This window comes from Scyliorhinus torazame, chromosome 23 (genome assembly GCF_047496885.1).
Source record: "Scyliorhinus torazame isolate Kashiwa2021f chromosome 23, sScyTor2.1, whole genome shotgun sequence".
Lineage (NCBI taxonomy): Eukaryota > Metazoa > Chordata > Chondrichthyes > Carcharhiniformes > Scyliorhinidae > Scyliorhinus > Scyliorhinus torazame.
The window spans coordinates 82370262-82395781 of NC_092729.1; the positions used below are offsets into that span (position 1 = coordinate 82370262).

General features: G+C 54.3%; 1 protein-coding gene across 5 annotated transcripts in view; it reads left to right on the forward strand.

Moving 5' to 3' along the window:
• LOC140399634 (alpha-1B-glycoprotein-like) overlaps positions 1-25520 on the forward strand; it is a 149254-nt gene that overhangs the window by 98987 nt on the left and 24747 nt on the right. For 4 of the 5 annotated variants that reach the window (XM_072489175.1, XM_072489171.1, XM_072489173.1 and 1 more), the window contains exon 6: positions 22088-22393. The exons of the other annotated variant lie outside the window; for it this stretch is intronic. In XM_072489175.1, coding sequence (XP_072345276.1) covers positions 22088-22393 — 306 coding nt within the window. The remainder of the gene's footprint in view (positions 1-22087; positions 22394-25520) is intronic. 5 annotated transcript variants of the gene reach the window in all.

Sequence of the window (25520 nt, forward strand, 5' to 3'; positions counted from 1 at the left end):
GAACAGGAGGATGAGGATTGTAGGGGCTGGAGGAGGTTACAGAGATAGGGAGGGAGGGAGGGATTTGAACAGGAGGAAGAGAATTGTAGGGGTTGGAGGAGGTTACAGAGATAGGGAGGGAGGAGAGGGCGAGAGAGGGATTTGAACAGGAGGAAGAGAATTGTAGGGGTTGGAGGAGGTTACAGAGATAGGGAGGGAGGAGGGGGCGAGGGAGGGATTTGAACAGGAGGATGAGAATTGTAGGGGCTGGAGGAGGTTACAGAGATTGGGAGGGAGGGATTTGAACAGGAGGATGAGAATTGTAGGGGCTGGAGGAGGTTACAGAGATAGGGTGGGAGGGGGTGAGGCAAAGATTTGAACAGGAGGATGGGAATAGTAGGGGCTGGAGGAGGTTACAGAGATAGGGAGGGAGTGGGGCGAAGGAAGGATTTGAACAGGAGGATGGGAATTGTCGGGGCTGGAGGAGATTACAGAGATAGGGAGGGAGGGAGGGAGGTATTTGAACAGGAGGATGGGAATTGTAGGGGCTGGAGGAGGTTACAGAGATAGGGAGGGAGGGAGGGATTTGAACAGGAGGATGGGAATTGTAGGGGCTGGAGGAGGTTACAGAGATAGGGAGGGAGGGGGCGAGTGAGGAATTTGAACAGGAGGATGAGAATTGTAGGGGCTGGAGGAGGTTACAGAGATAGGGAGGGAGGGGGCGAGGGAGGGATTTGAACAAGAGGATGAGAATTGCAGGGGCTGGAGGAGGTTACAGAGATAGGGAGGGAGGAGGGGGCGAGAGAGAGATTTGAACAAGAGGATGAGAATTGCAGGGGCTGGAGGAGGTTACAGAGATAGGGAGGGAGGGAGGGATTTGAACAGGAGGATGAGAATTGTAGGGGCCGGAGGAGGTTACAGAGATAGGGCGGGAGCGAGGGAGGGATTTGAACAGGAGGATGAGAATTGTAGGGGCTGGAGGAGATGACAGAGATAGGGAGGGGAGGGAGAGATTTGAACAGGAGGATGGGAATTGTAGGGGCTGGAGGAGGTTACAGAGATAGGGAGGGAGGGAGGGAGGGAGGGATTTGAACAGGAGGATGGGAATTGTAGGGGCTGGAGGAGGTTACAGAGATAGGGAGGGAGCGAGGGATTTGAACAGGAGGATGAGAATTGTAGGGGCTGGAGGAGGTTACAGAGATAGGGAGGGAGGGAGGGATTTGAACAGGAGAATGAGAATTGTAGGGGCTGGAGGAGGTTACAGAGATAGGGAGGGAGGGAGGGAAGGATTTGAACAGGAGGATGAGAATTGTAGGGGCTGGAGGAGGTTTCAGAGATAGGGAGGGAGCGAGGGAAGGATTTGAACAGGAGGATGGGAATTGTAGCGGCTGGAGGAGGTTACAGAGATAGGGAGCGAGGGAGGGATTTGAAGAGGAGGATGGGAATTGTAGGGGCTGGAGGAGGTTACAGAGATAGAGAGGGAGGGGGCGAGGGAAGGATTTGAACAGGAGGATGGGAATTGTAGGGGCTGGAGGAGGTTACAGAGACAGGGAGGGAGGGAGCGAGGGAAGGATTTGAACAGGAGGGTGAGAATTGTAGGGGCTGGGGGAGGTTGCAGAGATAGGGAGGGAGGAGGTGATTTAAACAGGAGGATGGGAATTGTAGGGGCTGGGGGAGGTTACAGAGATAGGGAGGGAGGAGGTGATTTAAACAGGAGGATGGGAATTGTAGGGGCTGGGGGAGGTTACAGAGATAGGGAGGGAGGGGGCGTGGGAGAGATTTGAACAGGAGGATGAGAATTGTCGGGGCTGGAGGAGGTTACAGAGATAGGGGGCGAGGGAGGGATTTGGCCAGGAGGATGGGAATTGTAGGGGCTGGAGGAGGTTCCAGAGATAGGGACGGAGGGAGCGATGGAGGGATTTGAACAGGAGGATGAGAATTGTAGGGGCTGGAGGAGGTTACAGAGATAGGGAGGGAGGGAGGGATCTGAACAGGAGGATGAGAATTGTAGGGGCTGGAGAAGGTTACAGAGATAGGGAGCGAGGGAGGGATTTGAACAGGAGGATGGGAATTGTAGGGGCTGGAGGAGGTTACAGAGATAGGGAGGGAGGGAGCGAGGGAGGGATTTGAACAGGAGGATGAGAATTGTAGGGGCTGGAGGAGGTTACAGAGATAGGGAGGGAGGGGGCGAGGGAAGGATTTGAACAGGAGGATGGGAATAGTAGGGGCAGGAGGAGGTTACAGAGATAGGGAGGGAGGCGAGGGAGGGATTTGAACAGGAGGATGAGAATTGTAGGGGCTGGAGGAGATTACAGAGATAGGGAGGGAGGGAGAGATTTGAACAGGAGGATGGGAATTGTAGGGGCTGGAGGAGGTTACAGAGATAGGGAGGGAGGGAGGGATTTGAACAGGAGGAATTGTAGTGGCTGGAGGAGGTTACAGAGATAGGAAGGGAGGGAGGGAGGGATTTGAACAGGAGGATGGGAATTGTAGGGGCTGGAGGAGGTTACAGAGATAGGGAGGGATGGAGGGATTTGAACAGGAGGATGAGGATTGTAGGAGCTGGAGGAGGTTACAGAGATAGGGAGGGAGGGGGCGAGGGAGGGATTTGAACAGGAGGATGAGAATTGTAGGGGCTGGAGGATGTTACAGAGATAGGGAGGGAGGGAGCGAGGGGGGATTTGAACAGGAGGATGAGAATTTTAGGGGCTGGAGGAGGTTACAGAGATAGGGAGGGAGGGAGGGATTTGAACAGGAGGATGAGAATTGTAGGGGCTGGAGGCGGTTACAGAGATAGGGAGGGAGGGAGGGAGGGATTTGAACAGGAGGATGGGAATTGTCGGGGCTGGAGGAGGTTACAGAGATAGGGAGGGAGGGAGGGAGGGATTTGAACAGGAGGATGGGAATTGTCGGGGCTGGAGGAGGTTACAGAGATAGGGAGCGAGCGAGGGATTTGAAGAGGAGGATGAGAATTGTAGGGGCTGGAGGAGGTTACAGAGATAGGGAGGGAGGGAGCGATTGAGGGATTTGAACAGGAGGATGGGAATTGTAGGGGCTGGAGGAGGTTACAGAGATAGGGAGGGAGCGATGGAGGGATTTGAACAGGAGGATGGGAATTGTAGGGGCTGGAGGAGGTTACAGAGATAGGGAGGGAGTGAGGGAGGGATTTGAACAGGGGAATGGGAATTGTAGGGGCTGGAGGAGGTTACAGAGATAGGGAGGGAGGGAGGGAGGGATTTGAACAGGAGGATGGGAATTGTAGGGGCTGGAGGAGGTTACAGAGATAGGGAGGGAGGAGGGGGCGAGAGAGAGATTTGAACAAGAGGATGAGAATTGCAGGGGCTGGAGGAGGTTACAGAGATAGGGAGGGAGGGAGGGATTTGAACAGGAGGATGAGAATTGTAGGGGCCGGAGGAGGTTACAGAGATAGGGAGGGAGCGAGGGAGGGATTTGAACAGGAGGATGAGAATTGTAGGGGCTGGAGGAGATGACAGAGATAGGGAGGGGAGGGAGAGATTTGAACAGGAGGATGGGAATTGTAGGGGCTGGAGGAGGTTACAGAGATAGGGAGGGAGGGAGGGATTTGAACAGGAGGATGGGAATTGTAGGGGCTGGAGGAGGTTACAGAGATAGGGAGGGAGCGAGGGATTTGAACAGGAGGATGAGAATTGTAGGGGCTGGAGGAGGTTACAGAGATAGGGAGGGAGGGAGGGATTTGAACAGGAGAATGAGAATTGTAGGGGCTGGAGGAGGTTACAGAGATAGGGAGGGAGGGAGGGAAGGATTTGAACAGGAGGATGAGAATTGTAGGGGCTGGAGGAGGTTTCAGAGATAGGGAGGGAGCGAGGGAAGGATTTGAACAGGAGGATGGGAATTGTAGCGGCTGGAGGAGGTTACAGAGATAGGGAGCGAGGGAGGGATTTGAAGAGGAGGATGGGAATGTAGGGGCTGGAGGAGGTTACAGAGATAGGGAGGGAGGGGGCGAGGGAAGGATTTGAACAGGAGGATGGGAATTGTAGGGGCTGGAGGAGGTTACAGAGACAGGGAGGGAGGGGGCGAGGGAAGGATTTGAACAGGAGGGTGAGAATTGTAGGGGCTGGGGGAGGTTGCAGAGATAGGGAGGGAGGAGGTGATTTAAACAGGAGGATGGGAATTGTAGGGGCTGGGGGAGGTTACAGAGATAGGGAGGGAGGAGGTGATTTAAACAGGAGGATGGGAATTGTAGGGGCTGGGGGAGGTTACAGAGATAGGGAGGGAGGGGGCGTGGGAGAGATTTGAACAGGAGGATGGGAATTGTAGGGGCTGGAGGAGGTTACAGAGATAGGGGGCGAGGGAGGGATTTGGCCAGGAGGATGGGAATTGTAGGGGCTGGAGGAGGTTACAGAGATAGGGAGGGAGTGAGGGAGGGATTTGAACAGGGGAATGGGAATTGTAGGGGCTGGAGGAGGTTACAGAGATAGGGAGGGAGGGAGGGAGGGATTTGAACAGGAGGATGGGAATTGTAGGAGCTGGAGGAGGTTACAGAGATCGGGAGGGAGGGAGGTATTTGAACAGGAGGATGAGGATTGTAGGGGCTGGAGGAGGTTACAGAGATAGGGAGGGAGGGAGGGATTTGAACAGGAGGAAGAGAATTGTAGGGGTTGGAGGAGGTTACAGAGATAGGGAGGGAGGAGGGGGGCGAGAGAGGGATTTGAACAGGAGGAAGAGAATTGTAGGGGTTGGAGGAGGTTACAGAGATAGGGAGGGAGGAGGGGGCGAGGGAGGGATTTGAACAGGAGGATGGGAATTGTAGGGGCTGGAGGAGGTTACAGAGATAGGGAGGGAGGGAGGTATTTGAACAGGAGGATGAGGATTGTAGGGGCTGGAGGAGGTTACAGAGATAGGGAGGGAGGGGGGTACGAGGGAGGGATTTGAAGAGGAGGATGGGATTTGTAGGGGCTGGAGGAGGTTACAGAGATAGGGAGGGAGGGAGGGATTTGAACAGGAGGAGGAGAATTGTCGGGGCTGGAGGAGGTTACAGAGATAGGGAGGGAGGGAGGTATTTGAACAGGAGGATGGGGATTGTAGGGGCTGGAGGAGGTTACAGAAATAGGGAGGGAGGGAGGGATTTGAACAGGAGGGTGAGAATTGTAGGGGCTGGAGGAGATTACAGAGATAGGGAGGGGAGGGAGGGATTTGAACAGGAGGATGAGAATTGTAGGGGCTGGAGGAGGTTACAGAGATAGGGTGTGAGGGAGGGAGGGATTTGAACAGGAGGATGAGAATTGTAGGGGCTAGAGGAGATTACTGAGATAGGGAGGGAGGGAGGGATTTGAACAGGAGGATGGGAATTGTAGGGGCTGGAGGAGGTTACAGAGATAGGGAGGGAGGGGGCGAGGGAGGGATTTGAACAGGAGGATGAGAATTGTAGGGGCTGGAGGAGGTTACGGAGATAGGGAGGGGGGACGGGGCGAGGGAGAGATTTGAACAGGAGGGTGAGAATTGTAGGGGCTGGAGGAGGTTACAGAGATAGGGAGGGAGGGACGGAGTTGGACATGAGGATGAGAATTGTAGGGGCTGGAGGAGGTTACAGATATTGGGAGGGAGGGAGGGAGGGATTTGAACAGGAGGATGGGAATTGTAGGGGCTGGAGGAGGTTACAGAGATAGGGAGGGAGGGATTTGAACAGGAGGAGGAGAATTGTAGGGGCTGGAGGAGGTTACAGAGATTGGGAGGGAGGGATTTGAACAGGAGGATGAGAATTGTTGGGGCTGGAGGAGGTTACAGAGATAGGGTGGGAGGGGGTGAGGCAAAGATTTGAACAGGAGGATGGGAATAGTAGGGGCTGGAGGAGGTTACAGAGATAGGGAGGGAGTGGGGCGAAGGAAGGATTTGAACAGGAGGATGGGAATTGTCGGGGCTGGAGGAGATTACAGAGATAGGGAGGGAGGGAGGGAGGGATTTGAACAGGAGGATGGGAATTGTAGGGGCTGGAGGGGGTTACAGAGATAGGGAGGGAGGGAGGGATTTGAACAGGAGGATGGGAATTGTAGGGGCTGGAGGAGGTGACCGAGATAGGGAGGGAGCGAGGGAGGGATTTGAACAGGAGGATGGGAATTGTAGGGGCTGGAGGAGGTTACAGAGATAGGGAGGGAGGGAGGGATTTGAACAGGAGGATGGGAATTGTAGGGGCTGGAGGAGGTTACAGAGATAGGGAGGGAGGGGGCGAGTGAGGAATTTGAACAGGAGGATGAGAATTGTAGGGGCTGGAGGAGGTTACAGAGATAGGGAGGGAGGGGGCGAGGGAGGGATTTGAACAAGAGGATGAGAATTGCAGGGGCTGGAGGAGGTTACAGAGATAGGGAGGGAGGGAGGGATTTGAACAGGAGGATGAGAATTGTAGGGGCCGGAGGAGGTTACAGAGATAGGGAGGGAGCGAGGGAGGGATTTGAACAGGAGGATGAGAATTGTAGGGGCTGGAGGAGATGACAGAGATAGGGAGGGGAGGGAGAGATTTGAACAGGAGGATGGGAATTGTAGGGGCTGGAGGAGGTTACAGAGATAGGGAGGGAGGGAGGGAGGGATTTGAACAGGAGGATGGGAATTGTAGGGGCTGGAGGAGGTTACAGAGATAGGGAGGGAGCGAGGGATTTGAACAGGAGGATGAGAATTGTAGGGGCTGGAGGAGGTTACAGAGATAGGGAGGGAGGGAGGGATTTGAACAGGAGAATGAGAATTGTAGGGGCTGGAGGAGGTTACAGAGATAGGGAGGGAGGGAGGGAAGGATTTGAACAGGAGGATGAGAATTGTAGGGGCTGGAGGAGGTTTCAGAGATAGGGAGGGAGCGAGGGAAGGATTTGAACAGGAGGATGGGAATTGTAGCGGCTGGAGGAGGTTACAGAGATAGGGAGCGAGGGAGGGATTTGAAGAGGAGGATGGGAATTGTAGGGGCTGGAGGAGGTTACAGAGATAGGGAGGGAGGGGGCGAGGGAAGGATTTGAACAGGAGGATGGGAATTGTAGGGGCTGGAGGAGGTTACAGAGACAGGGAGGGAGGGAGCGAGGGAAGGATTTGAACAGGAGGGTGAGAATTGTAGGGGCTGGGGGAGGTTGCAGAGATAGGGAGGGAGGTGGTGATTTAAACAGGAGGATGGGAATTGTAGGGGCTGGGGGAGGTTACAGAGATAGGGAGGGAGGAGGTGATTTAAACAGGAGGATGGGAATTGTAGGGGCTGGGGGAGGTTACAGAGATAGGGAGGGAGGGGGCGTGGGAGAGATTTGAACAGGAGGATGAGAATTGTCGGGGCTGGAGGAGGTTACAGAGATAGGGGGCGAGGGAGGGATTTGGCCAGGAGGATGGGAATTGTAGGGGCTGGAGGAGGTTCCAGAGATAGGGACGGAGGGAGCGATGGAGGGATTTGAACAGGAGGATGAGAATTGTAGGGGCTGGAGGAGGTTACAGAGATAGGGAGGGAGGGAGGGATCTGAACAGGAGGATGAGAATTGTAGGGGCTGGAGAAGGTTACAGAGATAGGGAGCGAGGGAGGGATTTGAACAGGAGGATGGGAATTGTAGGGGCTGGAGGAGGTTACAGAGATAGGGAGGGAGGGAGCGAGGGAGGGATTTGAACAGGAGGATGAGAATTGTAGGGGCTGGAGGAGGTTACAGAGATAGGGAGGGAGGGGGCGAGGGAAGGATTTGAACAGGAGGATGGGAATAGTAGGGGCTGGAGGAGGTTACAGAGATAGGGAGGGAGGCGAGGGAGGGATTTGAACAGGAGGATGAGAATTGTAGGGGCTGGAGGAGATTACAGAGATAGGGAGGGAGGGAGAGATTTGAACAGGAGGATGGGAATTGTAGGGGCTGGAGGAGGTTACAGAGATAGGGAGGGAGGGAGGGATTTGAACAGGAGGAATTGTAGGGGCTGGAGGAGGTTACAGAGATAGGAAGGGAGGGAGGGAGGGATTTGAACAGGAGGATGGGAATTGTAGGGGCTGGAGGAGGTTACAGAGAAAGGGAGGGATGGAGGGATTTGAACAGGAGGATGAGGATTGTAGGAGCTGGAGGAGGTTACAGAGATAGGGAGGGAGGGGGCGAGGGAGGGATTTGAACAGGAGGATGAGAATTGTAGGGGCTGGAGGATGTTACAGAGATAGGGAGGGAGGGAGCGAGGGGGGGATTTGAACAGGAGGATGAGAATTTTAGGGGCTGGAGGAGGTTACAGAGATAGGGAGGGAGGGAGGGATTTGAACAGGAGGATGAGAATTGTAGGGGCTGGAGGCGGTTACAGAGATAGGGAGGGAGGGAGGGAGGGATTTGAACAGGAGGATGGGAATTGTCGGGGCTGGAGGAGGTTACAGAGATAGGGAGGGAGGGAGGGAGGGATTTGAACAGGAGGATGGGAATTGTCGGGGCTGGAGGAGGTTACAGAGATAGGGAGCGAGGGAGGGATTTGAAGAGGAGGATGAGAATTGTAGGGGCTGGAGGAGGTTACAGAGATAGGGAGGGAGGGAGCGATTGAGGGATTTGAACAGGAGGATGGGAATTGTAGGGGCTGGAGGAGGTTACAGAGATAGGGAGGGAGCGATGGAGGGATTTGAACAGGAGGATGGGAATTGTAGGGGCTGGAGGAGGTTACAGAGATAGGGAGGGAGTGAGGGAGGGATTTGAACAGGGGAATGGGAATTGTAGGGGCTGGAGGAGGTTACAGAGATAGGGAGGGAGGGAGGGAGGGATTTGAACAGGAGGATGGGAATTGTAGGGGCTGGAGGAGGTTACAGAGATAGGGAGGGAGGAGGTGATTTAAACAGGAGGATGGGAATTGTAGGGGCTGGGGGAGGTTACAGAGATAGGGAGGGAGGGGGCGTGGGAGAGATTTGAACAGGAGGATGAGAATTGTCGGGGCTGGAGGAGGTTACAGAGATAGGGGGCGAGGGAGGGATTTGGCCAGGAGGATGGGAATTGTAGGGGCTGGAGGAGGTTCCAGAGATAGGGACGGAGGGAGCGATGGAGGGATTTGAACAGGAGGATGAGAATTGTAGGGGCTGGAGGAGGTTACAGAGATAGGGAGGGAGGGAGGGATCTGAACAGGAGGATGAGAATTGTAGGGGCTGGAGAAGGTTACAGAGATAGGGAGCGAGGGAGGGATTTGAACAGGAGGATGGGAATTGTAGGGGCTGGAGGAGGTTACAGAGATAGGGAGGGAGGGAGCGAGGGAGGGATTTGAACAGGAGGATGAGAATTGTAGGGGCTGGAGGAGGTTACAGAGATAGGGAGGGAGGGGGCGAGGGAAGGATTTGAACAGGAGGATGGGAATAGTAGGGGCAGGAGGAGGTTACAGAGATAGGGAGGGAGGCGAGGGAGGGATTTGAACAGGAGGATGAGAATTGTAGGGGCTGGAGGAGATTACAGAGATAGGGAGGGAGGGAGAGATTTGAACAGGAGGATGGGAATTGTAGGGGCTGGAGGAGGTTACAGAGATAGGGAGGGAGGGAGGGATTTGAACAGGAGGAATTGTAGTGGCTGGAGGAGGTTACAGAGATAGGAAGGGAGGGAGGGAGGGATTTGAACAGGAGGATGGGAATTGTAGGGGCTGGAGGAGGTTACAGAGATAGGGAGGGATGGAGGGATTTGAACAGGAGGATGAGGATTGTAGGAGCTGGAGGAGGTTACAGAGATAGGGAGGGAGGGGGCGAGGGAGGGATTTGAACAGGAGGATGAGAATTGTAGGGGCTGGAGGATGTTACAGAGATAGGGAGGGAGGGAGCGAGGGGGGATTTGAACAGGAGGATGAGAATTTTAGGGGCTGGAGGAGGTTACAGAGATAGGGAGGGAGGGAGGGATTTGAACAGGAGGATGAGAATTGTAGGGGCTGGAGGCGGTTACAGAGATAGGGAGGGAGGGAGGGAGGGATTTGAACAGGAGGATGGGAATTGTCGGGGCTGGAGGAGGTTACAGAGATAGGGAGGGAGGGAGGGAGGGATTTGAACAGGAGGATGGGAATTGTCGGGGCTGGAGGAGGTTACAGAGATAGGGAGCGAGCGAGGGATTTGAAGAGGAGGATGAGAATTGTAGGGGCTGGAGGAGGTTACAGAGATAGGGAGGGAGGGAGCGATTGAGGGATTTGAACAGGAGGATGGGAATTGTAGGGGCTGGAGGAGGTTACAGAGATAGGGAGGGAGCGATGGAGGGATTTGAACAGGAGGATGGGAATTGTAGGGGCTGGAGGAGGTTACAGAGATAGGGAGGGAGTGAGGGAGGGATTTGAACAGGGGAATGGGAATTGTAGGGGCTGGAGGAGGTTACAGAGATAGGGAGGGAGGGAGGGAGGGATTTGAACAGGAGGATGGGAATTGTAGGGGCTGGAGGAGGTTACAGAGATAGGGAGGGAGGAGGGGGCGAGAGAGAGATTTGAACAAGAGGATGAGAATTGCAGGGGCTGGAGGAGGTTACAGAGATAGGGAGGGAGGGATTTGAACAGGAGGATGAGAATTGTAGGGGCCGGAGGAGGTTACAGAGATAGGGAGGGAGCGAGGGAGGGATTTGAACAGGAGGATGAGAATTGTAGGGGCTGGAGGAGATGACAGAGATAGGGAGGGGAGGGAGAGATTTGAACAGGAGGATGGGAATTGTAGGGGCTGGAGGAGGTTACAGAGATAGGGAGGGAGGGAGGGATTTGAACAGGAGGATGGGAATTGTAGGGGCTGGAGGAGGTTACAGAGATAGGGAGGGAGCGAGGGATTTGAACAGGAGGATGAGAATTGTAGGGGCTGGAGGAGGTTACAGAGATAGGGAGGGAGGGAGGGATTTGAACAGGAGAATGAGAATTGTAGGGGCTGGAGGAGGTTACAGAGATAGGGAGGGAGGGAGGGAAGGATTTGAACAGGAGGATGAGAATTGTAGGGGCTGGAGGAGGTTTCAGAGATAGGGAGGGAGCGAGGGAAGGATTTGAACAGGAGGATGGGAATTGTAGCGGCTGGAGGAGGTTACAGAGATAGGGAGCGAGGGAGGGATTTGAAGAGGAGGATGGGAATTGTAGGGGCTGGAGGAGGTTACAGAGATAGGGAGGGAGGGGGCGAGGGAAGGATTTGAACAGGAGGATGGGAATTGTAGGGGCTGGAGGAGGTTACAGAGACAGGGAGGGAGGGGGCGAGGGAAGGATTTGAACAGGAGGGTGAGAATTGTAGGGGCTGGGGGAGGTTGCAGAGATAGGGAGGGAGGAGGTGATTTAAACAGGAGGATGGGAATTGTAGGGGCTGGGGGAGGTTACAGAGATAGGGAGGGAGGAGGTGATTTAAACAGGAGGATGGGAATTGTAGGGGCTGGGGGAGGTTACAGAGATAGGGAGGGAGGGGGCGTGGGAGAGATTTGAACAGGAGGATGGGAATTGTAGGGGCTGGAGGAGGTTACAGAGATAGGGGGCGAGGGAGGGATTTGGCCAGGAGGATGGGAATTGTAGGGGCTGGAGGAGGTTACAGAGATAGGGAGGGAGTGAGGGAGGGATTTGAACAGGGGAATGGGAATTGTAGGGGCTGGAGGAGGTTACAGAGATAGGGAGGGAGGGAGGGAGGGATTTGAACAGGAGGATGGGAATTGTAGGAGCTGGAGGAGGTTACAGAGATCGGGAGGGAGGGAGGTATTTGAACAGGAGGATGAGGATTGTAGGGGCTGGAGGAGGTTACAGAGATAGGGAGGGAGGGAGGGATTTGAACAGGAGGAAGAGAATTGTAGGGGTTGGAGGAGGTTACAGAGATAGGGAGGGAGGAGGGGGCGAGAGAGGGATTTGAACAGGAGGAAGAGAATTGTAGGGGTTGGAGGAGGTTACAGAGATAGGGAGGGAGGAGGGGGCGAGGGAGGGATTTGAACAGGAGGATGGGAATTGTAGGGGCTGGAGGAGGTTACAGAGATAGGGAGGGAGGGAGGTATTTGAACAGGAGGATGAGGATTGTAGGGGCTGGAGGAGGTTACAGAGATAGGGAGGGAGGGGGGTACGAGGGAGGGATTTGAAGAGGAGGATGGGATTTGTAGGGGCTGGAGGAGGTTACAGAGATAGGGAGGGAGGGAGGGATTTGAACAGGAGGAGGAGAATTGTCGGGGCTGGAGGAGGTTACAGAGATAGGGAGGGAGGGAGGTATTTGAACAGGAGGATGGGGATTGTAGGGGCTGGAGGAGGTTACAGAAATAGGGAGGGAGGGAGGGATTTGAACAGGAGGGTGAGAATTGTAGGGGCTGGAGGAGATTACAGAGATAGGGAGGGGAGGGAGGGATTTGAACAGGAGGATGAGAATTGTAGGGGCTGGAGGAGGTTACAGAGATAGGGTGTGAGGGAGGGAGGGATTTGAACAGGAGGATGAGAATTGTAGGGGCTAGAGGAGATTACTGAGATAGGGAGGGAGGGAGGGATTTGAACAGGAGGATGGGAATTGTAGGGGCTGGAGGAGGTTACAGAGATAGGGAGGGAGGGGGCGAGGGAGGGATTTGAACAGGAGGATGAGAATTGTAGGGGCTGGAGGAGGTTACGGAGATAGGGAGGGGGGACGGGGCGAGGGAGAGATTTGAACAGGAGGGTGAGAATTGTAGGGGCTGGAGGAGGTTACAGAGATAGGGAGGGAGGGACGGATTTGGACATGAGGATGAGAATTGTAGGGGCTGGAGGAGGTTACAGATATTGGGAGGGAGGGAGGGAGGGATTTGAACAGGAGGATGGGAATTGTAGGGGCTGGAGGAGGTTACAGAGATAGGGAGGGAGGGATTTGAACAGGAGGAGGAGAATTGTAGGGGCTGGAGGAGGTTACAGAGATTGGGAGGGAGGGATTTGAACAGGAGGATGAGAATTGTAGGGGCTGGAGGAGGTTACAGAGATAGGGTGGGAGGGGGTGAGGCAAAGATTTGAACAGGAGGATGGGAATAGTAGGGGCTGGAGGAGGTTACAGAGATAGGGAGGGAGTGGGGCGAAGGAAGGATTTGAACAGGAGGATGGGAATTGTCGGGGCTGGAGGAGATTACAGAGATAGGGAGGGAGGGAGGGAGGGATTTGAACAGGAGGATGGGAATTGTAGGGGCTGGAGGGGGTTACAGAGATAGGGAGGGAGGGAGGGATTTGAACAGGAGGATGGGAATTGTAGGGGCTGGAGGAGGTGACCGAGATAGGGAGGGAGCGAGGGAGGGATTTGAACAGGAGGATGGGAATTGTAGGGGCTGGAGGAGGTTACAGAGATAGGGAGGGAGGGAGGGATTTGAACAGGAGGATGGGAATTGTAGGGGCTGGAGGAGGTTACAGAGATAGGGAGGGAGGGGGCGAGTGAGGAATTTGAACAGGAGGATGAGAATTGTAGGGGCTGGAGGAGGTTACAGAGATAGGGAGGGAGGGGGCGAGGGAGGGATTTGAACAAGAGGATGAGAATTGCAGGGGCTGGAGGAGGTTACAGAGATAGGGAGGGAGGGAGGGATTTGAACAGGAGGATGAGAATTGTAGGGGCCGGAGGAGGTTACAGAGATAGGGAGGGAGCGAGGGAGGGATTTGAACAGGAGGATGAGAATTGTAGGGGCTGGAGGAGATGACAGAGATAGGGAGGGGAGGGAGAGATTTGAACAGGAGGATGGGAATTGTAGGGGCTGGAGGAGGTTACAGAGATAGGGAGGGAGGGAGGGAGGGATTTGAACAGGAGGATGGGAATTGTAGGGGCTGGAGGAGGTTACAGAGATAGGGAGGGAGCGAGGGATTTGAACAGGAGGATGAGAATTGTAGGGGCTGGAGGAGGTTACAGAGATAGGGAGGGAGGGAGGGATTTGAACAGGAGAATGAGAATTGTAGGGGCTGGAGGAGGTTACAGAGATAGGGAGGGAGGGAGGGAAGGATTTGAACAGGAGGATGAGAATTGTAGGGGCTGGAGGAGGTTTCAGAGATAGGGAGGGAGCGAGGGAAGGATTTGAACAGGAGGATGGGAATTGTAGCGGCTGGAGGAGGTTACAGAGATAGGGAGCGAGGGAGGGATTTGAAGAGGAGGATGGGAATTGTAGGGGCTGGAGGAGGTTACAGAGATAGGGAGGGAGGGGGCGAGGGAAGGATTTGAACAGGAGGATGGGAATTGTAGGGGCTGGAGGAGGTTACAGAGATAGGGAGGGAGGGAGCGAGGGAGGGATTTGAACAGGAGGGTGAGAATTGTAGGGGCTGGGGGAGGTTGCAGAGATAGGGAGGGAGGTGGTGATTTAAACAGGAGGATGGGAATTGTAGGGGCTGGGGGAGGTTACAGAGATAGGGAGGGAGGAGGTGATTTAAACAGGAGGATGGGAATTGTAGGGGCTGGGGGAGGTTACAGAGATAGGGAGGGAGGGGGCGTGGGAGAGATTTGAACAGGAGGATGAGAATTGTCGGGGCTGGAGGAGGTTACAGAGATAGGGGGCGAGGGAGGGATTTGGCCAGGAGGATGGGAATTGTAGGGGCTGGAGGAGGTTCCAGAGATAGGGACGGAGGGAGCGATGGAGGGATTTGAACAGGAGGATGAGAATTGTAGGGGCTGGAGGAGGTTACAGAGATAGGGAGGGAGGGAGGGATCTGAACAGGAGGATGAGAATTGTAGGGGCTGGAGAAGGTTACAGAGATAGGGAGCGAGGGAGGGATTTGAACAGGAGGATGGGAATTGTAGGGGCTGGAGGAGGTTACAGAGATAGGGAGGGAGGGAGCGAGGGAGGGATTTGAACAGGAGGATGAGAATTGTAGGGGCTGGAGGAGGTTACAGAGATAGGGAGGGAGGGGGCGAGGGAAGGATTTGAACAGGAGGATGGGAATAGTAGGGGCTGGAGGAGGTTACAGAGATAGGGAGGGAGGCGAGGGAGGGATTTGAACAGGAGGATGAGAATTGTAGGGGCTGGAGGAGATTACAGAGATAGGGAGGGAGGGAGAGATTTGAACAGGAGGATGGGAATTGTAGGGGCTGGAGGAGGTTACAGAGATAGGGAGGGAGGGAGGGATTTGAACAGGAGGAATTGTAGGGGCTGGAGGAGGTTACAGAGATAGGAAGGGAGGGAGGGAGGGATTTGAACAGGAGGATGGGAATTGTAGGGGCTGGAGGAGGTTACAGAGAAAGGGAGGGATGGAGGGATTTGAACAGGAGGATGAGGATTGTAGGAGCTGGAGGAGGTTACAGAGATAGGGAGGGAGGGGGCGAGGGAGGGATTTGAACAGGAGGATGAGAATTGTAGGGGCTGGAGGATGTTACAGAGATAGGGAGGGAGGGAGCGAGGGGGGGATTTGAACAGGAGGATGAGAATTTTAGGGGCTGGAGGAGGTTACAGAGATAGGGAGGGAGGGAGGGATTTGAACAGGAGGATGAGAATTGTAGGGGCTGGAGGCGGTTACAGAGATAGGGAGGGAGGGAGGGAGGGATTTGAACAGGAGGATGGGAATTGTCGGGGCTGGAGGAGGTTACAGAGATAGGGAGGGAGGGAGGGAGGGATTTGAACAGGAGGATGGGAATTGTCGGGGCTGGAGGAGGTTACAGAGATAGGGAGCGAGGGAGGGATTTGAAGAGGAGGATGAGAATTGTAGGGGCTGGAGGAGGTTACAGAGATAGGGAGGGAGGGAGCGATTGAGGGATTTGAACAGGAGGATGGGAATTGTAGGGGCTGGAGGAGGTTACAGAGATAGGGAGGGAGCGATGGAGGGATTTGAACAGGAGGATGGGAATTGTAGGGGCTGGAGGAGGTTACAGAGATAGGGAGGGAGTTAGGGAGGGATTTGAACAGGGGAATGGGAATTGTAGGGGCTGGAGGAGGTTACAGAGATAGGGAGGGAGGGAGGGAGGGATTTGAACAGGAGGATCGGAATTGTAGGGGCTGGAGGAGGTTACAGAGATAGGGAGGGAGGGGGCGAGGGAGGGATTTGAACAAGAGGATGAGAATTGCAGGGGCTGGAGGAGGTTACAGAGATAGCGAGGGAGGAGGGGGCGAGAGAGAGATTTGAACAAGAGGATGAGAATTGCAGGGGCTGGAGGAGGTTACAGAGATAGGGAGGGAGGGAGGGATTTGAACAGGAGGATGAGAATTGTAGGGGCCGGAGGAGGTTACAGAGATAGGGAGGGAGCGAGGGAGGGATTTGAACAGGAGGATGAGAATTGTAGGGGCTGGAGGAGATGACAGAGATAGGGAGGGGAGGGAGAGATTTGAACAGGAGGATGGGAATTGTAGGGGCTGGAGGAGGTTACAGAGTTAGGGAGGGAGGGAGGGATTTGAACAGGAGGATGGGAATTGTAGGGGCTGGAGGAGGTTACAGAGATAGGGAGGGAGCGAGGGATTTGAACAGGAGGATGAGAATTGTAGGGGCTGGAGGAGGTTACAGAGATAGGGAGGGAGGGAGGGATTTGAACAGGAGAATGAGAATTGTAGGGGCTGGAGGAGGTTACAGAGATAGGGAGGGAGGGAGGGAAGGATTTGAACAGGAGGATGAGAATTGTAGGGGCTGGAGGAGGTTTCAGAGATAGGGAGGGAGCGAGGGAAGGATTTGAACAGGAGGATGGGAATTGTAGCGGCTGGAGGAGGTTACAGAGATAGGGAGCGAGGGAGGGATTTGAAGAGGAGGATGGGAATTGTAGGGGCTGGAGGAGGTTACAGAGATAGGGAGGGAGGGGGCGAGGGAAGGATTTGAACAGGAGGATGGGAATTGTAGGGGCTGGAGGAGGTTACAGAGACAGGGAGGGAGGGGGCGAGGGAAGGATTTGAACAGGAGGGTGAGAATTGTAGGGGCTGGGGGAGGTTGCAGAGATAGGGAGGGAGGAGGTGATTTAAACAGGAGGATGGGAATTGTAGGGGCTGGGGGAGGTTACAGAGATAGGGAGGGAGGAGGTGATTTAAACAGGAGGATGGGAATTGTAGGGGCTGGGGGAGGTTACAGAGATAGGGAGGGAGGGGGCGTGGGAGAGATTTGAACAGGAGGATGGGAATTGTAGGGGCTGGAGGAGGTTACAGAGATAGGGGGCGAGGGAGGGATTTGGCCAGGAGGATGGGAATTGTAGGGGCTGGAGGAGGTTACAGAGATAGGGAGGGAGTGAGGGAGGGATTTGAACAGGGGAATGGGAATTGTAGGGGCTGGAGGAGGTTACAGAGATAGGGAGGGAGGGAGGGAGGGATTTGAACAGGAGGATGAGAATTGTAGGAGCTGGAGGAGGTTACAGAGATCGGGAGGGAGGGAGGTATTTGAACAGGAGGATGAGGATTGTAGGGGCTGGAGGAGGTTACAGAGATAGGGAGGGAGGGAGCGATTGAGGGATTTGAACAGGAGGATGGGAATTGTAGGGGCTGGAGGAGGTTACAGAGATAGGGAGGGAGCGATGGAGGGATTTGAACAGGAGGATGGGAATTGTAGGGGCTGGAGGAGGTTACAGAGATAGGGAGGGAGTGAGGGAGGGATTTGAACAGGGGAATGGGAATTGTAGGGGCTCGAGGAGGTTACAGAGATAGGGAGGGAGGGAGGGAGGGATTTGAACAGGAGGATGGGAATTGTAGGGGCTGGAGGAGGTTACAGAGATAGGGAGGGAGGGGGCGAGGGAGGGATTTGAACAAGAGGATGAGAATTGCAGGGGCTGGAGGAGGTTACAGAGATAGCGAGGGAGGAGGGGGCGAGAGAGAGATTTGAACAAGAGGATGAGAATTGCAGGGGCTGGAGGAGGTTACAGAGATAGGGAGGGAGGGAGGGATTTGAACAGGAGGATGAGAATTGTAGGGGCCGGAGGAGGTTACAGAGATAGGGAGGGAGCGAGGGAGGGATTTGAACAGGAGGATGAGAATTGTAGGGGCTGGAGGAGATGACAGAGATAGGGAGGGGAGGGAGAGATTTGAACAGGAGGATGGGAATTGTAGGGGCTGGAGGAGGTTACAGAGATAGGGAGGGAGGGAGGGATTTGAACAGGAGGATGGGAATTGTAGGGGCTGGAGGAGGTTACAGAGATAGGGATGGAGGGAGGGATTTGAACAGGAGGATGAGAATTGTAGGGGCTGGAGGAGGTTTCAGAGATAGGGAGGGAGCGAGGGAAGGATTTGAACAGGAGGATGGGAATTGTAGCGGCTGGAGGAGGTTACAGAGATAGGGAGCGAGGGAGGGATTTGAAGAGGAGGATGGGAATTGTAGGGGCTGGAGGAGGTTACAGAGATAGGGAGGGAGGGGGCGAGGGAAGGATTTGAACAGGAGGATGGGAATTGTAGGGGCTGGAGGAGGTTACAGAGACAGGGAGGGAGGGGGCGAGGGAAGGATTTGAACAGGAGGGTGAGAATTGTAGGGGCTGGGGGAGGTTGCAGAGATAGGGAGGGAGGAGGTGATTTAAACAGGAGGATGGGAATTGTAGGGGCTGGGGGAGGTTACAGAGATAGGGAGGGAGGAGGTGAATTAAACAGGAGGATGGGAATTGTAGGGGCTGGGGGAGGTTACAGAGATAGGGAGGGAGGGGGCGTGGGAGAGATTTGAACAGGAGGATGGGAATTGTAGGGGCTGGAGGAGGTTACAGAGATAGGGGGCGAGGGAGGGATTTGGCCAGGAGGATGGGAATTGTAGGGGCTGGAGGAGGTTACAGAGATAGGGAGGGAGTGAGGGAGGGATTTGAACAGGGGAATGGGAATTGTAGGGGCTGGAGGAGGTTACAGAGATAGGGAGGGAGGGAGGGAGGGATTTGAACAGGAGGATGGGAATTGTAGGAGCTGGAGGAGGTTACAGAGATCGGGAGGGAGGGAGGTATTTGAACAGGAGGATGAGGATTGTAGGGGCTGGAGGAGGTTACAGAGATAGGGAGGGAGGGAGGGATTTGAACAGGAGGAAGAGAATTGTAGGGGTTGGAGGAGGTTACAGAGATAGGGAGGGAGGAGGGGGCGAGAGAGGGATTTGAACAGGAGGAAGAGAATTGTAGGGGTTGGAGGAGGTTACAGAGATAGGGAGGGAGGAGGGGGCGAGGGAGGGATTTGAACAGGAGGATGGGAATTGTAGGGGCTGGAGGAGGTTACAGAGATAGGGAGGGAGGGAGGTATTTGAACAGGAGGATGAGGATTGTAGGGGCTGGAGGAGGTTACAGAGATAGGGAGGGAGTGAGGGGGCGAGGGAGGGATTTGAACAGGAGGATGAGAATTGTAGGGGCTGGAGGAGGTTACAGAGATAGGGAGGGAGGGGGCGAGGGAGGGATTTGAACAGGAGGATGGGAATTGTAGGGGCTGGAGGAGTTTGCAGAGATAGGGAGGGAGGGATTTGAACAGGAGGAGGGGAATTGTAGGGGCTGGGGGAGGTTACAGATTTAGATAGGGGGGGCGAGGGAGAGATTTGAACAGGAGGATGGGAATTGTAGGGGCTGCAGGAGGTTACCGAGATAGGGAGGGAGGGAGCGAGGGAGGGATTTGAACAGAAGGATAAAAATTGTAGCGGATGGAGGAGGTTACAGAGATAGGGAGGGAGGGGGGTACGAGGGAGGGATTTGAAGAAGAGGATGGGAATTGTAGGGGCTGGAGGAGGTTACAGAGATAGGGAGGGAGGGATTTGAACAGGAGGAGGAGAATTGTCGGGGCTGGAGGAGGTTACAGAGATAGGGAGGGAGGGATTTGAACAGGAGGATGAGAATAGTAGGGGTTGGAGGAGGTTACAGAGATAGGGAGGGAGGGAGGGATCTGAACAGGAGGATGGGAATTGTAGGGGCTGGAGGAGGTTACAGAGATAGGGAGGGAGGGAGGGATCTGAACAGGAGGATGGGAATTGTAGGGGCTGGAGGAGGTTACAGAGATAGGGAGGGGGCGAGGGAGGGATTTGTACAGGAGGATGAGAATTGTAGGGGCTGGAGGAGGTTACAGAGATAGGGAGGGAGGGAGGGAGGGATTTGAACAGGAGGAAGGGAATTGTAGGGGCTGGAGGAGGTTACAGAGATAGGGAGGGAGGGATTCGAACAGGAGGATGAGAATTGTAGGGGCTAGAGGAGATTACAGAGATAGGGAGGGAGGGAGGGATTTGAACAGGAGGATGAGAATTGTAGGGGCTGGAGGAGGTTACAGAGATAGGGAGGGAGGGAGGGATTTGAACAGGAGGATGAGAATTGTAGGGGCTGGAGGAAGTTACAGAGATAGGGAGGGAGGGATTTGAACAGGAGGATGAGAATTGTAGGGACTGGAGGAGTTTACCGAGATAGGAAGGGAGGGATTTGAACAGGAGGGTGAGAATTGTAGGGGCTGGGGGAGGTTACAGAGATAGGGAGGGAGGGAGGGATTTGAACAGGAGGATGAGAATTGTAGGGGCTGGAGTAGGTTACAGAGATTGGGCGGGAGGGAGGGAGGGATTTGAACAGGAGAATGAGAATTGTCAGGGCTGGAGGAGGTTACAGAGATAGGGAGGGAGGGAGCGAGGGAGGGGTTTGAACAGGAGGATGAGAATTGTAGGGGCTGGAGGAGGTTACAGAGATAGGGAGGGAGGGAGGGAGGGATTTGAACAGGAGGATGAGAATTGTAGGGGCTGGAGGAGGTTACAGAGATAGGGAGGGAGGGTGCGAGGGAGTGATTTGAACAGGAGGATGAGAATTGTAGGGGCTGGAGGAGGTTACAGAGATAGGGAGGGAGGAGGTGATTTAAACAGGAGGATGGGAATTGTAGGGGCTGGGGGAGGTTACAGAGATAGGGAGGGAGGTGGCGTGGGAGGGATTTGAACAGGAGGATGAGAATTGTCGGGGCTGGAGGAGGTTACAGAGATAGGGAGGGAGGGAGGGATTTGAACAGGAGGATGGGAATTATAGGAGCTGGAGGAGGTTACAGAGATAGGGAGGGTGGGAGGGGGGGATTTGAACAGGAGGATGGGAATTGTAGGGGCTGGGGATGGCTACAGAGATAGGGAGGGAGGGATTTGAACAGGAGGATGAGAATTGTAGGGGCTGGAGGAGGTGACAGAGATAGGGAGGGAGGGAGGGAAGGATTTGAACAGGAGGATCAGAATTGTAGCGGATGGAGGAGATTTCAGAGATAGGGAGGGAGGGAGGGATTTGAACAGGAGGATAAAAATTGTAGCGGATGGAGGAGGTTACAGAGATAGGGAGGGAGGGGGGTACGAGGGAGGGATTTGAAGAAGAGGATGGGAATTGTAGGGGCTGGAGGAGGTTACAGAGATAGGGAGGGAGGGATTTGAACAGGAGGATGGGAATTGTAGGGGCTGGAGGAGGTTACAGAGATAGGGAGGGAGTGGGGCGAGGGAGGGATTTGAACAGGAGGATGAGAATTATCGGGGCTGGAGGAGGTTACAGAGATAGGGAGGGAGGGGGCGGCGAGGGAGGGATTTGAACAGGAGGATGACAATTGTAGGGGCTGGAGGAGGTTACAGAGATAGGGAGTGAGGGAGGGAGGGATTTGAACAGGAGGATGAGAATTGTAGGGGCTGGAGGAGGTTACAGAGATAGGGAGGGAGGGAGGGATTTGAACAGTAGGATGAGAATTGTAGGGGCTGGAGGAGGTTACAGAGATAGGGAGGGAGGAAGCGAGGGAGGGATTTGAAGAGGAGAATGAGAATTGGAGGGGTTGGAGGAGGTTACAGAGATAGGGAGGGTGGGAAGCGAGGGAGGTATTTGAACAGGAAGATGAGAATTGTTGGGGCTGGAGGAGGTTACAGAGATAGGGAGGGAGGGAGGGATTTGAACAGGAGGATGAGAATTGTAGGGGCTGGAGGAGTTTACAGAGATAGGGAGGGAGGGAGGGATTTGAACAAGAGGATGAGAATTGTAGGGGCTGGAGGAGGTTACAGAGATAGGGAGGGTGGGAGCGAGGGAGGGATTTGAAGAGGAGGATGAGAATTGGAGGGGTTGGAGGAGGTTACAGAGATCGGGAGGGAAGGGGAGGGAGGGATTTGAACAGGAGGATGAGAATTGTAGGGGCTGGAGGAGGTTACAGAGATCGGGAGGGGGGGCGAGGGAGGGATTTGAACAGGAGGATGGGAATTGTATGGGCTGGAGGAGGTTACAGAGATAGGGAGGGAGGGAGGGAGGGATTTGAACAGGAGGATGAGAATTGTAGGGGCTGGAGGAGGTTACAGAAATAGGGAGGGAGGGAGCGAGGGAGGGATATTGGAACGTTCTGAACCTCTCTCTCTACTCCCTCTCTCCCTCTCTCGTTCTCTCCATCTCTGATCATCGTAGGCAGATTGACGAAACCCAACCTCTACCTCGACGGTGTCAACATCACGTTCCAAGTGGGGGACACAGTGAGGTTGGTGTGCGAGGGGGGGATTGAGGACTGGCTCAACACCTTCCTCCTGTACCAGGGGGTCGCCGAGGAGCCCCTGATGTCGGGGAAACCCATCTTCGCCAGGGCCGCTGTCACCTTCGACGTGACGGACGCCCTGGCCCACGGGACGGAGACCTTCTCCTGCGCATCCCGGAGGGATCTGTCCGGGCGCAGGGTCCTTTCCCAACGCAGCGACATGCTGGAGGTCAGCGCCCACGGTAAGAACACCATGGCCGGGAGGATCCATTCCGGCCCTATCCAGTCTGCTCGCATCTTCATTCGATCTCCCCCTTAACATTCTCCTCATTGACTCCCATCGCAAACCCTTCCCCCATTCGGAACGTCTCGATTCAATCTCCCCCTTAACCTTCTCCTCATTGACTCCCATCTCCCATCGCAAACCCTTCCCCCATTTGGAACGTCTCGATTCAATCTCCCCCTTAACCTTCTCCTCATTGACTCCCATCGCAAACCCTTCCCCCATTTGGAACGTCTCGATTCAATCTCCCCCTTAACCTTCTCCTCATTGACTCCCATCGCAAACCCTTCCCCCATTTGGAACGTCTCGATTCAATCTCCTCCTTAACCTTCTCCTCATTGACCCCAATCGCAAAGCCTTCCCCCATTTGGAACATCTCTATTCAATCTCCCCCAGAACCTTCTCCTCATTGACTCCCATCTCCCATCGCAAAACCTTCTCCCATTTGTAAGTCTCTATTCAATCTCCCCCTTAACCTTCTCCTCATTGACTCCCGTCTCCCATCGCAAACCCTTCCCCCATTGGGAACGTCTCGATTCAATCTCCCCCTTAACCTTCTCCTCATTCACTCCCGTCTCCCATCGCAAACCCTTCCCCCATTGGGAACGTCTTGATTCAATCTCCCCCTTAACCTTCTCCTCATTGACTCCCGTCTCCCATCGCAAACCCTTCCCCCATTGGGAACATCTCGATTCAATCTCCCCCTTAACCTTCTCATCATTGACTCCCATCGCAAACCCTTCCCCCATTTGGAACGTCTCGATTCAATCTCCCCCTTAACCTTTTCCTCATTGACTCACGTCTCACATCGCAAATCCTTCCCCCATTTGGAACGCCTCGATTCAATCTCCCCCTTAACCTTCTCCTCATTGACTCCCATCGCAAACCCTTCCCCCATTTGGAACGTTTCGATTCAATCTCCCCGTTAACCTTCTCCTCATTGACTCCCATCTCCCATCGCAAACTCTTCCCCCATTTGGAATGCCTCGATTCAATCTCCCCCTTAACCTTCTCCTCATTGACTCACGTCTCACATCGCAAATCCTTCCCCCATTTGGAACGCCTCGATTCAATCTCCCCCTTAACCTTCTCCTCATTGACTCCCATCGCAAACCCTTCCCCCATTCGAAACGCCTCGATTCAATCTCCCCCTTAACCTTCTCCTCATTGACTCCCATCTCCCATCGCAAATCCTTCCCCCATTTGGAACGCCTCGATTCAATCTCCCCCTTAACCTTCTCCTCATTGACTCCCATCGCAAACCCTTCCCCCATTTGGAACGTCTCGATTCAATCTCCCCGTTAACCTTCTCCTCATTGACTCCCATCTCCCATCGCAAACCCTTCCCCCATTTGGAATGCCTCGATTCAATCTCCCCCTTAACCTTCTCCTCATTGACTCCCATCGCAAACCATTCCCCCATTTGGAACGTCTCGATTCAATCTCCCCCTTAACCTTCTCTTCATTGACTCCCATCGCAAACCCTTCCCCCATTTGGAACGTCTCGATTCAATCTCCCCGTTAACCTTCTCCTCATTGACTCCCATCTCCCATCGCAAACCCTTCCCCCATTTGGAATGCCTCGATTCAATCTCCCCCTTAACCTTCTCCTCATTGACTCCCATCTCAAACCCTTCCCCCATTTGGAATGCCTCGATTCAATCTCCCCCTTAACCTTCTCCTCATTGACTCCCGCCTCCCATCGCAAACCCTTCCCCCATTGGGAACGTCTTGATTCAATCTCCCCCTTAACCTTCTCCTCATTGACTCCCGTCTCCCATCGCAAACCCTTCCCCCATTTGGAACGTCTGAATTCAATCTCCTCCTTAACCTTCTCCTCATTGACTCCCATCGCAAACCCTTCACCCATTTCGAACGCCTCGATTCAATCTCCCCCTAAACCTTCTCCTCATTGACTCCCATCGCAAACCCTTCCCCCATTTGGAACGTCTCGATTCAATCTCCCCCTTAACCTTCTCCTCATTGACTCCCATCTCCCATCGCAAACCCTTCTCCCATTCGGAACGTCTCGATTCAATCTCCCCGTTAACCTTCTCCCCATTGATTCCCGTCTCCCAACGCAATCCCTTCCCCCATTTGGAATGTCTCGATTCAATCTCCCCCTTAAACTTCTCCTCATTGACTCCCATCTCCCATTGCAAACCCTTCCCCCATTCGGAACGTCTCGATTCAATCTCACCCTTAACCTTCTCCTCATTGACTCCCATCGCAAATCCTTCCCCCATTTGGAACGTCTCGATTCAATCTCCCCCTTAACCTTCTCCTCGTTGACTCCCATCTCCCATCGCAAACCCCTCCCCCTTTTGGACCATCTCGATTCAATCTCCTCCATAAACTTCTCCTCATTACCCCCATCGCAAAGCCTTCCCCCATTTGGAACGTTTCGATTCAATCTCCCCCTTAACCTTCTCCTCATTAACTCCCATCGCAAACCCTTCCTCCATTTGGAACGTCTTGATTCAATCTTCCCCTTAACCTTCTCCTCATTGACTCCCATCGCAAACCCTTCGCCCATTTGGAACGTCTCGATTCGATCTCCCCCTTAACCTTCTCCTCATTGACTCCCATCGCAAACACTTCTCCCATTTGGAACGTCTCTATTCAATTTCCCCCTTAACCTTCTCCTCATTGACTCCCATTTCCCATCGCAAACCCTTCCCGCATTTGTAAGTCTCGATTCAATCTCCCCCTTAACCTTCTCCTCATTGACTCCCGTCTCCCAACGCAAACCCTTCCCCCATTCGGAACGTCTCGATTCAATCTCCCCATCAACCTTCTCCTCATTAACTCCCATCGCAAACCCTTCCCCAATTTGCAACATCTCGATACAATCTCCCCCTTAACCTTCTCCTCATTGACTCTCATCTCCCATCGCAAACCCTTCCCTCATTTGGAACGTCTCAATTCAATCTCCCCTTAACCTTGTCCTCATTAACTCCCATCGCAAACCCTTCCCCCATTTGGAAAGTCTCGTTTCAATCACCCCCTTCACCTTCTCCTCACTGACTCCCATCTCCCATCGCAAACCCTTCCCCCATTTGGAACGCCTCGATTCAATCTCCCCC